At 35.8% G+C, this 15115-nt stretch overlaps 1 protein-coding gene across 1 annotated transcript; it reads right to left on the minus strand.

Annotated features, from left to right (window-relative positions):
• Positions 1 to 6850: 6850 nt before the first annotated feature.
• Positions 6851 to 13665, minus strand: LOC9310197 (katanin p80 WD40 repeat-containing subunit B1 homolog). Its single transcript, XM_021022826.1, has 19 exons — positions 13313 to 13665; positions 13083 to 13221; positions 12691 to 12821; positions 12440 to 12557; positions 12121 to 12347; positions 11496 to 11598; positions 10943 to 11013; positions 10790 to 10864; positions 10471 to 10614; positions 10032 to 10377; positions 9422 to 9934; positions 9079 to 9138; positions 8880 to 9001; positions 8468 to 8602; positions 8112 to 8186; positions 7914 to 8026; positions 7618 to 7734; positions 7443 to 7511; positions 6851 to 7358 (listed from the first exon to the last, which is right to left on the minus strand). The coding sequence occupies exons 2-19, from the start codon at positions 13108 to 13110 to the stop codon at positions 7292 to 7294; spliced, it is 2514 nt and encodes an 837-aa protein (XP_020878485.1). The 5' UTR covers positions 13111 to 13221; positions 13313 to 13665; the 3' UTR covers positions 6851 to 7291.
• Between the last annotated feature and the right edge of the window lie 1450 nt (positions 13666 to 15115).

Below are 15115 nucleotides of genomic sequence, written 5' to 3' on the forward strand. Positions count from 1 at the left end.
TGGCGGTGCTACATGCACATATACCGCACAACCTAAAATCTTTAGATGAGAAATATTTGGTTCACGACCAAATACTAGTTGTAATGGGGAATATTTATGATATGCACTTGGTCTCATTCGGATAAGTGCTTCAGCATGCAAAATAGCGTGTCCCCATACAGAGGTTGGGAGTTTTGATCTCATGATCAATGGTCTTGCAATTAATTGCAGGCGTTTAATTAAAGATTCAGCCAAACCATTTTGTGTATGAACATGAGCTACATGATGTTCTACTTCAATTCCCGTTACCATACAATAATCATTAAAAGCTTGGGATGTGAATTCACCAGCGTTGTCTAGTCTAACTCTTTTAATATGGTAATCAGAAAACTGAGCCCTCAGTTTGATTATTTGAGTTAGAAATCTCGCAAATGCCATATTTCGAGATGATAATAGACAAACATGTGACCATCTGCTGGATGCGTCAATTAATACCATGAAATAGTGGAATGGTCCACATGGTGGATGTATTGGTCCACAAATATCTCCTTGAATTTGTTCAAGGAACTTTGGTGATTCTTTATCAATTTTGGTTGGCGATGGCCTTATGATAAGTTTTCCAAGAGAACATGCGGCACATGTCTTTTTATTCCCATGATATATCTCTTGGATTTTCAATGGGTGTCCATGTGAGCTCTCTATGATTTTTCGCATCATCGAGGTACCTGGATGACCGAGGCGATCATGCCATAATGTGAAATCTTCTGGATTTCTTTTAATCACTAGATGCGATTCGATTGCACTTATATGAGTATAATGCAATCCTGAAGGAAGTTTTGGAAATTTTTCCAATATAAGCCTTTTTCCCGATTTATCAGAAGTTATGTATATATACTTCTTTTCATTCTCAGTTGTAGACTGAGTATCATATCCTTGAAGGTATATGTCTTTGAAACTCAACAAATTCCTTTTAGATTTTGGAGAATACAAGGCATTTTTTATGGAAAACTTGGTTCCATTAGGCAACATAAAGTTGGCCATACCAGTTCCTTCAATCACGTCTACAGGACCTGATATTGTATTGACAATAATGTTTGTCGGTTTTAAGTTAGAGAAATATCTTTTGTCCTTTAGAATAGTGTGTGTTGTCCCACTATCTGGTATACAAATTTCTTGAGCCATTTCCTTGGAGATTGTTTCATCCATTTCTGTGATTAAGATAAACATCAATAAAAAGAAAGTAAATTTTATTCATAAAAGGAAAACACACAATAATTATACATTAAATTGTTGTTAAAACAACATTATTTTTCAAAATAACAAAAGCATAATATTATATATATGGCATAACTAGAGACTATTCCAGCAGTCTCAATACAAGCTCTTTAGTTAACCGCAAAAGCGGTCTAATCCAAATCATTTGCAAAGGAGGGAGAATCGATATACGAAGTATCCTCGAAGTTTTCTGCTAAATTGACTTCTTTCCCTTTTCCTTTCGTGGAATTCATGTACAGCTTACAAAGATGTGGAGGAGTTCGACACGTACGGGCCCAATGTCCCTTAGATCCACATCTATAACACACATTCTCACTCTTCTGGGTAGAATTTTCTTGGTGTTCCTTCCCTTTTGAATCATTTTGAGGACGAACCCATTTGAACGACCCCCTTCCACGTGAGTTGTAATTTCTTCCACGCCCACGATTAAAACGACCACCACGACCCCGATATGATTGATTCCCTTTCTCAGGATAGTTTACATCCTTTTTCTCCGGATTTTTTACATCCGTTGCATTCACTTCAGGGAATGCTTTGGTTCCTGCAGGCCGAGCATTGTGGTTTTTGATGAGAAGTTCATTATTCTTCTCTGCTATCATAAGCGCCACAATCAGCTTGGAAAACATTTTGTACTTGCAGTTCCTGTATTGTTCTGCAAGAACATAGTGCTCATTATGGAATGTAAGGTAGGTTTTATTGAGCATTTCGTCTTCGCTCACTTTCTTACCACAGTATTCCAACTGAGCCACGATTCTTAACATGGTATAATTATACTGTGCTACCTTGTTAAAATCTAGGAACCTCAAGTTTGCCCATTCGTCAAGGGCATGTGGGAGAGTTATTGCTTTCTGGTTGTCAAACCTATTTTTTAAAGTTTTCCACAACTCCACGGGGTCTTTTACATTTGCATAATCATGCATCAGATTTTCATCTAGATGCTTTCTTAGAAAAATTATCGCCTTTGCCTTTTCATTGGCAGGTGATTCATTTTTCTCTTTTATCGTCTCCAATAAACTCTGCGAATCTAAATGAAGTTCCACATCAGTGGTCCATGCTATGTAATTCGCTCCAGTGATTTGAAGAGCTTGGATCTTAAGCTTTTCAATGTTTGCCATTTGTTTTCTAAAATAAAAACATGGAATATTATTAGAAATCTTTATTTAATTTATTTTTAAAACATATTTAAAATGAACCGTTTACATTAATAATGCAAGCGATTACAAAAAGAAAAAGCGTACAAACAAGTAAACTAATGTTGAGACGAAATTCTTGCGGAGTAAAATCTACAACGCAAAGATTATAAATACACAAAATAATTATTCCAAAAGCAAATATTAAAAGTAATCGAAACATTCTTCAAAACTTCAAAACTTCAAAATTCTTCTTCTTTTTTTCGGAGAGAGTTTTTAGAGAGATGAAAATTTTTGTTTTGATGAAATGAATGAGAAAATGAATGAATTTATAGATTGAAAAATACTATTCCTAGCCGTTGGAAAAAGTTGAATTTTTTGAAAAAATTTTGAAATTTTTCTTTGAGACCGTTGGCGGAAAAATATTTTTAAAAAATTAATCTGAAAAATTAGAGATCAATCTGATAAAAATTATCGATTCAGATAAAAATATTTATACAGGTGAATAAACCATAATATAAACAAATAATTCACAGTGATATTATGGTCACGAAGTCATTCACATAAAAACAGTAATAAATATGTGGCGGCTCAGCCGACCGGTAGCAGAAATAAATATTTAAAGCAGTGCATAAAATTAAGGCGGCTTAGCCGACCGGTAGCAGAAATAAATATTTAAAGCAATGCATAAAATTAAGGCGGCTCAGCCGACCGGTAGCAGAAATAAATATTTAAAGCAGTAAATAAAATTTCAGGTGGCTCAGCCAACCATTGACAGAAAATAATTAATTATGGTGCATGAAGTAACATATATATACATATATAGTTTCTTTTATTTATTTATATAATTTTCTTTTCTCTTTTTTTTTCTTTTCTTTTTTTTTTCTCATATTTTTTCTTTTAACGAGGCGACATACCGCCCGGTATAATACCTTATTTTTTCCGGCGATCATAGAGTGATCGTGCTGATAACGTGTTATAAATAATTATTTTATTTATAGTGTATATAAATATAAATAATAGAGAAAAAATTTATACCCTCAGAAGGATCGGGATATTGATAATAAAGAGATGAGAGGAGGAGAGAGATTTCTTATAACTTCTTATTGTTGAAGTATCAATGGTAATTTTACAATGAACGTTTAACGTTCTATTTATAAAGAAAAAGATAAGTTACTATACACATATAGTGACGGTGAGCTCCACATAAAAAATTATAAATATCTCACGGCTGGACAGCCTCAGCCTGATTTATTTGATTTTTGTAACATTTTACATATAATTAGAAAATGATTGATTTTTAAATAAAGAATAGTAAAAAGTTGATAACGGTAAAAGTGAAAAAGGCTATAAGGAAGATGGATAGGCATGTGGGTGTGGTGCAGAAGTGAGAAGACTTTTGAAGGGTTTTAGGGTGATGGGAAGGTGAAATATACTAAGCAGTTCTCTCGCTTACTGTGCCACCACCACCACCAACGTCAGAGAATCTCAGCCCCAATACTCTTCTCTTCTCTCTCTTTCAAATCTCTCTTTTTCTTACTCATTTTTCTACACATTTTTACAACTTTCAGGCATTTTTTTTTCAACAGTAGATTAATTATTAAAATTTAATATCATAAACTCCCTCTCTCCATAAAAGAAGTAAAACGGTAGATTGATATATATCTCATACACTAAAACATAAAGAAGATGATGATTAACTTAAATAAAAGCTGTTAATAATAACCTAATACATAGAAGAATAACAACAAGCCAAGAAAACATACATATTTCACAAAAGTTGATAAAGAAACCAACAAGAAAATACATATTCTCATATGAATGTAATGTTACGTTGTCCTTTTTTGGTTAAAGAGAGTCGAAGTTAAGAGAATAGCTGAGAGGATCGTAGTTGAAACTGACTTGTCTCTTATTCTTGTTGTGTCTTGGTGATCTCATCTTCTTCTTCATCTTCTTAATCTCGGCTTTGATTCTCCATAAAATGCTCTTTATCAGCTTCTTCTTCTTCTTCATCCCAAGCTCCATTACCATTACGCATCCCATTTTCTTTTGCTTTTTTGGTCGAAAGTTAGAATTGAGAGAGATAGAGAGCTGCAAGCCTTGCAAAGAAGGTCAAAATGTGGTTATGCAATAAAACTATGGAGAGGGAAGACTACTTATAAAAGAAAGCACTATCTCTGTCTTTGTTGTTAGAGCTGTACCAAGAGGAGAAGTGATGTTGACCTCTCACTTTTAAATTCTTATTTATTATTATGACTATCCATATCTACACGTGTAGACTTTTTTTTTATCTCTCTAATCTTCTGTTGTTGGATTTTTAACCGTCGAATAAGTTACTAACCCACAAAACAGCGATTTAAAACAAGCAACATAGAAGAAGCCGTTGGGAAAATATGAGACGTATGCGGCGATTGAATAGTTAACTAATCCACCAACTTTTTTTTTCAATTAAAATTTTCCTTTTAAAGAGTTTAAGTTTTACAGAATCAATGTAATTGTTTTTTAAAATTATATTCGAAAAAAAAAAAATGTTTATACAAATGAATGCAAACTTTTTAGAATAAAACTACAAAGAAGATTCCCTCATCGGTGTTGTCTCGATGCAAACCAAACTTCCCTTGCATAGTTCTCGTCTTCTCCTCTCGTGATTGTGCTTAGCCGGTTTCGCAAAAAATTAATCAATGTAATTTTTTTTATCACAAACTATCTCATATCTTTTGCATTAGTTTAATGGAATAAACCCAATGAGGGGTATATGCCATGTTCTAAAAATCTCCGTCTATCCGGTTACTCCCCGCTTAATCGCTAGGCCCACCCTATCTGCTTCGATTAATGACTAATCCCCTAAAGAAATCAGTTATCCGATTACTCTCCGCCTAATCTGATTACTTCCCGCCTAATCCGATTACTCCCCGCCTAACCTTAAATACCCCGATTATTTTTAGATTGCAAGTATAAAAAACTTTTTATTTTTGTTATTCAATCATTTGAATTGGGAGTATGTGATGTTTTACAATATAACTTATGTTCAAATTTTAATAAGAATCATAAATTTGTAATAAAAGTCATAAATTTTTTGTCTCAAAAATACATTTTATGTGTTTACTGCAATTTTGCAAACAATATTGGATAAATATGTTTTAAAAATATTAAAATAATCCTAAAACTAATCTCGATTAATCCCCGATTTTTAATCCGATTTTCCAATTAATCGCTAGGTCCATACCGAGCGCCCGACTAGCGCCTAGCGATTTTTCAAACAAGGGGTATAAGTATCCCACAAAAGGATGTATACAACAAACTCACAAAGGTATACATTATGTGGTTATAAACCACTCCTTTTCTTATATAGAAATTTTGCATTTTGAAACGGTCAAGTTTGAAGTAGACCAACAAACAATAAACACTTTATGAAATCCACTACAATGGTATATGAAACAATTATCGAATAAGGTAGAGGAAGACGACCATGTTTTTAAATTTCATACCTAACAATTAATACAATATATATACTAGGCTAAGTATACACAAATTAAAAGATAGTTGATAAGGGACTAACACTAGTTTATACAACATATGAGTTTTCAATGATAATGCGAAAGTAAATAAAAAATGGAGGAGAGAATCTAAAACTACAAAAGGAGACAAACGAAAATGAACAGTTTGGTCTCGAGAAAAAAGGAGAGCGTACGTAGAAGGTGAAGAAGAGTAAGTTTGTACAGCAGAAGCCTGTTTGGTCGTTGTCTCTTAACGTAACGCAGAGCAGAGGCATGGGATAATGCTAGCTACTTCACTGTCCATTTCACATTTTCCGTTTTCGTATTTTTAATTATTTTAGAGAAATAAAGAAAGTTTGAAATTATTTATTTTGTTTTTATTAGGTAGTTGATGACAATTCCGTTACATCGTTTTGGCAATTTCGTTTTCTCAAGAAATCTCTAGTCTGTTGGATTTATTGCAGATTTTTCTCTTTTCTTTTATTACTTCTTGTGTTTTTGTTTTATTATGTCTCTACTTTCGACAAGTTTTTCTTTCTTCTTCCTCTTCTTTAAATGTAATTGCAGTACATTTGATTTGGCCTCTATCTATCACCTACCTCAATGGATCTATTGTTAACAGATTGCATTAATATAATGGTGGTTGGGTTTATTTTTCATGGTTTATGTAAGTAATAAATATCTATTTTAAAATACTAAAACAAATTTGTCCAAAAACAAAAAAAAATTACTAAAACAAAGGCCAAGGAAAAACTACTATGTGAACAATTATCCAATAATTTGTGTATAACTAAAATGATCACTTCAATTCATTTATTGTTTCGTATAGAAATAAATTCAGACTTAGAACAACATAGTGTTTGGTACACAAAATCAAACTTCAAGATCTGAGCTTTGCTCATTTAGTAACTAGTATTGATCCCTTTTTACCTCTTGTTGGCTCATAAATTAATAACGTAGAACATAAGATTGAAGGACATGAAATCCAATAAACCGCGAAAAAACTCTATTAATGTGTTGAGAGAACACTGAACATGTCTCTTTCAGAAGAGCAGAAACTCAAGCAGTATTCATATCAGAACGGCTAGAAGAACAATACACAGCCCGAATGGCTCTCTCTCTCTCTCTCTCTCTCTCTCTCTCTCTCTCTTTCACTCTCTACTACACACCAAAGTTAGAACAATGCAGACAAAGATTAGTGACCAGAAGCAGCTAACTTGGGAGGATTTTTGCCTTCCAACTCTTTTGGTCATCTTAGTAAGTATCAGCTTTTAGTTTTTGGTTAGACTCCCTTTGGAACCAAATCCACATCAAAAAGCAGAGGGTTGGGACTTGGGATGATGCGGGTTCTTCCATGACGAAGACAGGCTTTGCTCTGCGGTTTCCAGGGTTTGTAAGACTCAAGAGTGATTATGATGAAACTTCCTGAAATGCTAGATTGAGTTCGAGCACAGACTTGGCCACCAAACCTCCTCTTCTACACAAAGTCCAGCACATAAACATGTGAGCCACATAGATTCTTACACAATTAATGAGAATTATGGAATCTTTGGTCGCTCACCTTGCTAGGGAGGGAAGGCAGGTTTTGACTTTCTCTAGCTCTACAAAGCAACGGCTGTAGCGCTCGATCCTATATAGCAGTAAACATGTTTTTTGAGTTCCAAGAGAGTATGCTATCAAAATTATCATACACAATGGCTTATAGATATGCACAATAAGGCTGAAAACATGCCAACCTTTGCTCAGCCTCGATATCTACACCAACAGATGCTGGAGCTGACAGTGATGAGTAAATTGGTGACCCATACAGTCTGACAAGCTTCAGCAGCAAATCCAGGGAAACGCTCAAATGCCTAAATATAAGATATGGTGTAGCCAACATTGTGAGAACAAATCAAGAAGTCGTAATCTAATATACTATATCTATGACTGTAAAGATCGAGCCTATTAAGTATATTCCATTGCATCCATGAGACATGATAAGCTTAGCAGGAAGACTCCCAATTTTTTTATCAAGAAAGTGAATGCTTACTGATCCATGTTGCTCCCTAGAAGTGCTGTTAGAAGGGGAAGAAGGGAGGTACAATTATCCAGTGTCAAAATCTCATTTCTCTCGGTTATTATACCCAATACGTCTGCAGTAACCTGTAACCAATGAATAAGAAGATTTGCGTGAGCAGGTAATGTTTTTTCAGATACCTCACTATTGATACAAATAGAAGATACTTACAGCATTATCAGCCATCTTCTCTATCGAACCTATCGAGTTTTTTACATCATTCCTTTCCCAATATCTGCGAACTACCTGCAAATTTGATGAAACGATTTAGGACAGAATATATTAGGAGTCTTTCCAATCCTAAATCTTTAAGAATCTCCTGACATCCAACCAACATAAGTAAGCGAGAACCAAATTTTCAATCATGATTTGTCAAGAACAGGAGAACCATATCTAGCGTTTTACTCCCAGCTAAAACAGGCCAAGTGTTGAAATAGTAATTCTAAGCATGCTAGGCGGTCGTGGATATGCATAAGCATGTGAAAAACTCTAATAAGTACTAGTCTAATTAGGGCTAAGCATGTTACCTGTAACTTAGCCAAACGAGACTGCATAGAGCTGACAAATTGATCGTGCTTCCCCATTATGTCTTCAACAATATTTTCTTCAGAAGGAGAATCGATCCCTTGTTCAACTGGCATATGGTTCCCTCTCTGCTTGAACTAGATGAAAGGAAATACAATATATATTATCTCTGGATCTCAGAGGAACACGAGCAAAAGCATGACTAGATGTGTAGTTGAAAAATACTATTCACAATAAATTATGTCTATTAAGATTCCCTGAAGGGAGTAATGTCCATTTGAATTTGTATAAATTCAAAACCGTAATTTCCTCATTGTGCATAACTCTTCTTCTGATTTCCCTCTTTTGTTGCAATTTACAGTCAGTGTGTTATTGCATCAAGATCTCAAGCTGAAAATATTAAGGCTATTATACCATATTTGAAGGGCGGATGTTTGGAGCAGGCACATTTCCACTTGAAAAATTCGAAACAGGACCCTCGAAATTTGAAAATCTTCCTCTTCTCTCCCTATTTATGACGAGCGACTGGAATCTTCCTGATATGATAAGACACAATGGATGAGATTCAATTCATTTGCAAAAGAAAAGATGAAAGCTGGCCTGAAAGAATCACCTCCTTTCTGACTTTCAGTGGGGCTTGGGTCTCTATTTGATTTGTGGCTTACCAAGTCATCTGAAACAACGACTAAAGCTTAGAACTGAGAACATCATCTATCAAACTCAACACAGCTACGTAAAATTTACAAGGGCCAACTAAACAAGTGATATGATGCACCTAAAAGCAACCTATAATCTTAAACACAGGATTCTTTCCACTATTTGCATGTTTCGCTGGAGTAATCTCACAAATATTAACCCTATAGGCCACATTTTAGGGGCCTGGGTGGTGTAAGACTATTAGCTGACATTCATATTAGCACTGAAATAGGCAAATATTCAGAAGGACAGAAACATACAGTTTTCATCGTGGTTTCGTGGAGGTGACCCCATCCGTGACCTTGAATTACTCCTGCCATATCTCTTGTATCTAAAATCATTAATGCTTCGCTCAGTTGCACCCCGCATGCCACCCTTTCCACCAGGAAGGGTACCCCCATCTAGTATATTATTTGGTTCAACTGGCTGAGACTCAGACATTTCAAAACCAGAAGCATTTGGCAGATCAGGGTTATTTCTGCTGCTAGGTGACCTTCGAGAATCAGCCGCCTGCAACGAATAAGGCATGGTTCTTGCAATTATGTCAAGTTCTGCTCTGGATTCAGTAGCCTGCTCTATTCTAGGGTCTGCTCTGGGGACAATCACCGGAACAAAATCTGCTGCCTTATTGACAGGATTCGCCTTTGGGTTAGCTTTCGTAAAATTTCTCCGTGACGTTGCAGCATTAGAGACGGCTGTTGAAACACCCGAAGTGGCTTTTGACACATTGGTCGAACTGACCCTATGAGGAGTGCCTGGTAAACTTCCTGTGGCTTCAAACAGCAGACAAAACCAGAAATGGCATATCATTTAATCAGCGCTAAGATAAAAAGTAAGAAGAGAAGAGAAAAATAATAAAAGCAAGCATACATGACAACGTCCTTGAATCTTTAGAAACGTCTGAATTTTGAGAAACTGACAACCTCCCGAGAGGCTTTGATTCCTTCATCGAGGAATCTGAATTTTGGGATGTTGATGACCTTCCAATGGACTTTGTTTCTTTTGTCGAAGGATCAGAGTTCTGAGAAACAGATAATCTTCCGAGAGACTTTGTTTCCTTCAATAAAGGATCTACATTCTGGGAAACGGACAGCTTCCCGAGAACTGTCTTTGAGTTATTATCATTGAGAACTACTGAATCTCTTCCTGAGCAAGATCTTTTCTCCGGATGACCATTTGATTGCGCAGTGTCTCCAGCCATACATGGCTCAGTACGCTAACCATGCATCCGAAAATGAGTGGGTTCGTAAAGATTACAACTAGCTACAATTAAACAAACAAAAAAAGATATATAGGGAGAGAGGAATACCGAGAGATCTACAACCCACACGCCTACACAACTTTGATTGTATGAGCAACCAAGAAGCTTTCCCTCGTGAACATTCATATCTGACAATCTTGACCATCCAACATCCACTCCATCATGACATCTAATTGGCTCCCACGAGAAAATCTACGATTTGCACAGGATAAAACTAAAGAAGTGAGCGGTAAGAAGGGTAGGCATGTGTATTTTGAAAGCAAAGGAGTAGGCATAAGAAAGAATCCTCAAAAGATGATTTGTTCGATTAACATAGATCTAATCTAAGAAACCTACATACTGCATATCAAAGTATAGAAGGATTTACCTTGAGACTTTCTTGCAATCCACAAAGCACAGTCTTTCCATCTGGATTAAAGCTCAAGCAACGGACCCCGGCAGTCTTAACGAAAAGGAGAGTATTAAAGGTAGAGTGAAAATAAAATGCCACCAGTTTGACTTAGCGTAAAACAAGTAGTACCTCAGGTCCACCAGAACCAATCAGCTCGAATGTTTCCAGATCCCAGAATTTTACAGTCCTATCAGCTGAACCTGATACCACAGGCAATAACAGAATGCTTTAAATAATTGCAATCATACTAATTTTACATATTCCATGTAAAAATTTAGGTGAGCGTTGCCAGAGAGAGAGAAAAGTAGTCAATATTAAAACGTTGAATTCCTTTGTTATCTACTCAACATATAGGACCATTCTGAAAATATCTATGTTACACACACCCTCTGTAATATGACCAAAGAAATGAAAAATACTTTAGATGCATATGTACTCCCTCCCAGATCCCAAATCACAAAAGCTAAAGAGATAAGATGGCCACAAGAGTTCCAGTTACATAAAAAGAAGATGACGCCATGACACAGGTATCTATAAAACCGGTTGGGCTGGGCTGGTTACCGCAAGATACATTTGTGATCAGTCACTCTTAGCCTATAAGTTTTATTTTGTGTTGTTATCAAGTATGTCATGCCAAAAGAAGAGAGCGTCGGTGTTAGAAATTTTCAAGAGTAATACAAACCTGTTGCCAGTAGGAATTCATGAGGATGAAAATCTAGGCTTTGAATTTGCCCTTCATGACTCTTAAACTCGGTCAGCAGTTTTCCAGCTGTTAAATCCCACACCTGGTAAAGACAAGCTGCATATCAGATCCATTAACACACAGAAAGATAAAAAAAGGTTCCCAGTAAATTTCTTTTCAAGATAACAATACAGTGCGCTGAGAGAGGAAAAGAAGCAATAATCAAGAGAGATGAAGCATCCTAAATAGTTGGTCAGGTGGTCTATGTGTGTTTTAGCAAAATGCAAAAAAGAATAGTACGTCCTAAATACTGTCCTATACCATATTCAGCTAAAGTGCAGAGAGGTAGCACTAAATTATCCCAAGTTCGTCGATGCCTACTACCGAACGTCATTCATGAGATACATACAAAGAGAATTAGAACAAAAGCTTATTCCTACCATCTCACGAAAGCCAGCTTATAGTCTATTTCCAAAAGTGCAGTTTCATTGCTCCGAATTCTCCCAAAGGTAAATCCTAACTAATCATGCTAACTAAGCAGCTGTGTTTCCCTCCACAGTAGACAACATTAAATCTCATATCCAGAAATGAAAAAATGACTACTGACATGAGAGCAGCTACCAACCTTCACAATGTTGTCCTCTCCTCCAGATACAACCCAGCGACCATCTGGGGTGAATCTAAGTACATTGACTCCTCGAGTGTGACCCTTGTAAGTATGGATGCAACCCTTTTTTCTTATATCCCATATCTTAAGATTTGTGTCTAGTGAGCCTGACGCAAAAAACTCGCCGAAAGGGTGAAAATCCACTGAGATGCAATTTGACCTGTGACCAGTGAGAGTCCTGACAACTACTCATCGTAGCAAGTGAAAGAGTGCATAAGTAATCATAGAAGTCAAATCGAGTCAAATAAGAAGGGTCTTTTGGAACTACAAAACTTACTCTTTGCCTCCTCTAAATCCCAAAGTTTGATAGTACCACTAGCAGCTCCTGCTGCAACTAAGACCTCGGAAGCATCAAACGTCACTGAATCAATTCCACTTGAGTGCCCATACAAGCTCTGACAACAAACATCCACAATAGATGAGATACTCAGAAAGAGAGAATCTCCTAGACCACTCTACTAACTAATAACCAACACATAATGCAGCAAGGAAAGCAAAGAAGATAGAAGCAGTAGACCGAGAACTGACCAGAATGGCATTGGGCTTACCAATAGCCCAAAGATTGACCTTGTGATCTTCACCACCTGTTACCAGAACCCTAGAAGATTTCCTTCCGATCTTAAGACAATTGACAGCAGCAGAATGTGCCACAAATTCCTCTTCAAATCACACAAAGTCAAGGCTAGTCAAAACTCAAACTTGACTTGATGATGATAAGTCTTAAATTCAAACAGACAAGTCTTTAAATTACTCCACGGGGAAAAAATGCAAACATGAAAAAGATGAACACAGACAGATCTCGTGCATATCAAATAAAAGCAGCAGATCAAACACGGCACTTGTGTCCCAGAACAAACCCTAAAAATAGAATCCCGAGAAAAGCACGAAAAGAATCAAAATTGATGTAACAAAAAGGATACGAAGCTTATAAGCTCGCTTGGTGGTCATGACGGAAACGAAACCCTTGAAATGGTGGACATTCAAATTACACTCTCATCAACCATACCAAAACAAAAAAAAATCCCTCAAGATCTCCGCTTTCTCAACCGCTGAACCAATCTGAAATCTCAAACGGGAAACAGATCAAAAACCCAGAAATCATTTCTGGGAAAGATACAAAAACGAAGCCTTTAGGAAATGGAGGCCGTACCCAGCAAAAAAAGGGCTTAACTTTCTTCTTCCAGAAACGCCAATCTCACTCTACTCCACGAAAAATTCAAAAAACGAATTTGGTGAAGTGAAGAAATGAAAAGGGTTGATGAGGATTTGGGGAAATATGAGAAAGGAGAAGTTTTTTTAAGGAATAGCGAGAGAAAAATCTGACTCGGAACTTCGTTGTTGTCTTAGAAAAGAAGAAAATCTGAGGAGAGAAGTTGAAAGTGATTTCACTTTTCTCCAATGGCGAAGTAAAAAAGGAGAGAGAGATTGACAGAGAGCAGAGCACAAGGAAGAAGAAGAAGAAGAGAGAGAGAGAAGCAAAAAGGGAGGCGCAGAGAGAGAGAGAAAGAGAGATACTTTTTTAACCTTTGGCTACTACTTCTACGTCTTCTTTCTTTTAGTTTCTTCTCCCTCTTCTCTCTATTTCAAATTCCAAAACCATTTTTTCATTTAACTTTTGGATTTCCTCATTTTTCATGCATCTTGCTACTACTTACTACTATTCACATTTACATTTACTAGGAAGAGAACAAATTATTAAACTTTACCATTATTGATTCCTCATTTTTGGATTGTCAGAATTTAAACCATGATGTTTTATATTTTGCATCACTACTCACTAGACACCAAACTTGAATATATTAGGGATAATATTATTATCCCACATTGGAAAGGACAAGAAATCTTGACTAGTATATAAGATATATGAGCCTCTCCACTCATTGCCAATTGGTTTTGAGTTGGAAGCTCATATACTAATATGGTATCAGAGTCCGATCCGTACATGTCCAAATCCAATCCACCATCGGCCCGGCCCAATAGTTGGCCCGCCGATCCATGCCCGAGCATACCGAAATCAATGGCTAGAGCCATCATCTCGAATGGGCGTATTACGGATAATATTATCCCACATTGGAAAGTACAAGGAATCTTAACTAGTATATAAGATATATGAGTCTCTCCACTCATTGCCAATTGGTTTTGAGTTGGAAGCTCATATACTAATAGAATATCTATTCCTTTTTTTTTCATTTATTATTTGGTTATAAATAAATTTTTGATACAACATTATATCAAAATAGTAATAAAAATAAAATATTATATGGCATCACTTGAAAACTATACTATTATACTATATTATTATTTATTTTTTTCAAACAAAATATACAATTTGGTTCATACAAAATATTTAATCTCGTGCTGTATAGCACGGATCATGATCTAGTTTGATGTATTTAACCAATCAGACAAACGGATACAACCATTCATTCAAATAAATGGTTAAAACAAAGCGGTTTGTAGTACAACCATCCGTTTAGTAAATCGCGGTTCGATATTCCTAATATACAGTTTAAAAAAAACGTTAGTAATCATTTTTGATCTTCTTTGAGTGGTAATGATAGTCATTTTTCAATATGTTACTCTTCTTAAAATCAATATAGAGTAGGTATGTTCATTGTATAGCTGTTTTAGTAAAGATTTCGAGGAAAAAAAAAGCATTTGTGATATAAATCAAACCAATTCTTTAAGTGTTCATCGTTCAACATATTTTTGGGAATTCATGGTATCATATGAGACGTTCTAAAAAATTATCAATCAAATAGGCATTTGAATCATGTGGTGAAAATCGATGCTTAAATGTTTATATGAACACTTTGAGAATGGGTAATGAAAATGGAAGATTTCTACTGGAGGTTATGCAAAAATGGTTTGGTTATCAATTAATTGTTGTACATAGAGTATATTCAGTGGAAAAGAAAATAGATTGTATGCACAAAATATTGTACTTTTGCAT

The sequence above is a fragment of the Arabidopsis lyrata genome (assembly GCF_000004255.2).
Source record: "Arabidopsis lyrata subsp. lyrata unplaced genomic scaffold ARALYscaffold_6, whole genome shotgun sequence".
NCBI lineage: Eukaryota > Viridiplantae > Streptophyta > Magnoliopsida > Brassicales > Brassicaceae > Arabidopsis > Arabidopsis lyrata.

What these genes read in the sequence shown, in the direction of transcription:
- LOC9310197 (XM_021022826.1), bottom strand. Translation starts at nt 13,110, where the DNA reads ATGACCACCAAGCGAGCTTATAAGCTTC. An exon ending in TGTGGGTTGTAGATCTCTCG is followed by an intron (nt 10,378 to 10,470) that starts GTATTCCTCTCT and finishes ATGCATGGTTAG; the next exon opens with CGTACTGAGCCATGTATGGC. An exon ending in TGCCTTCCCTCCCTAGCAAG is followed by an intron (nt 7,359 to 7,442) that starts GTGAGCGACCAA and finishes GACTTTGTGTAG; the next exon opens with AAGAGGAGGTTTGGTGGCCA.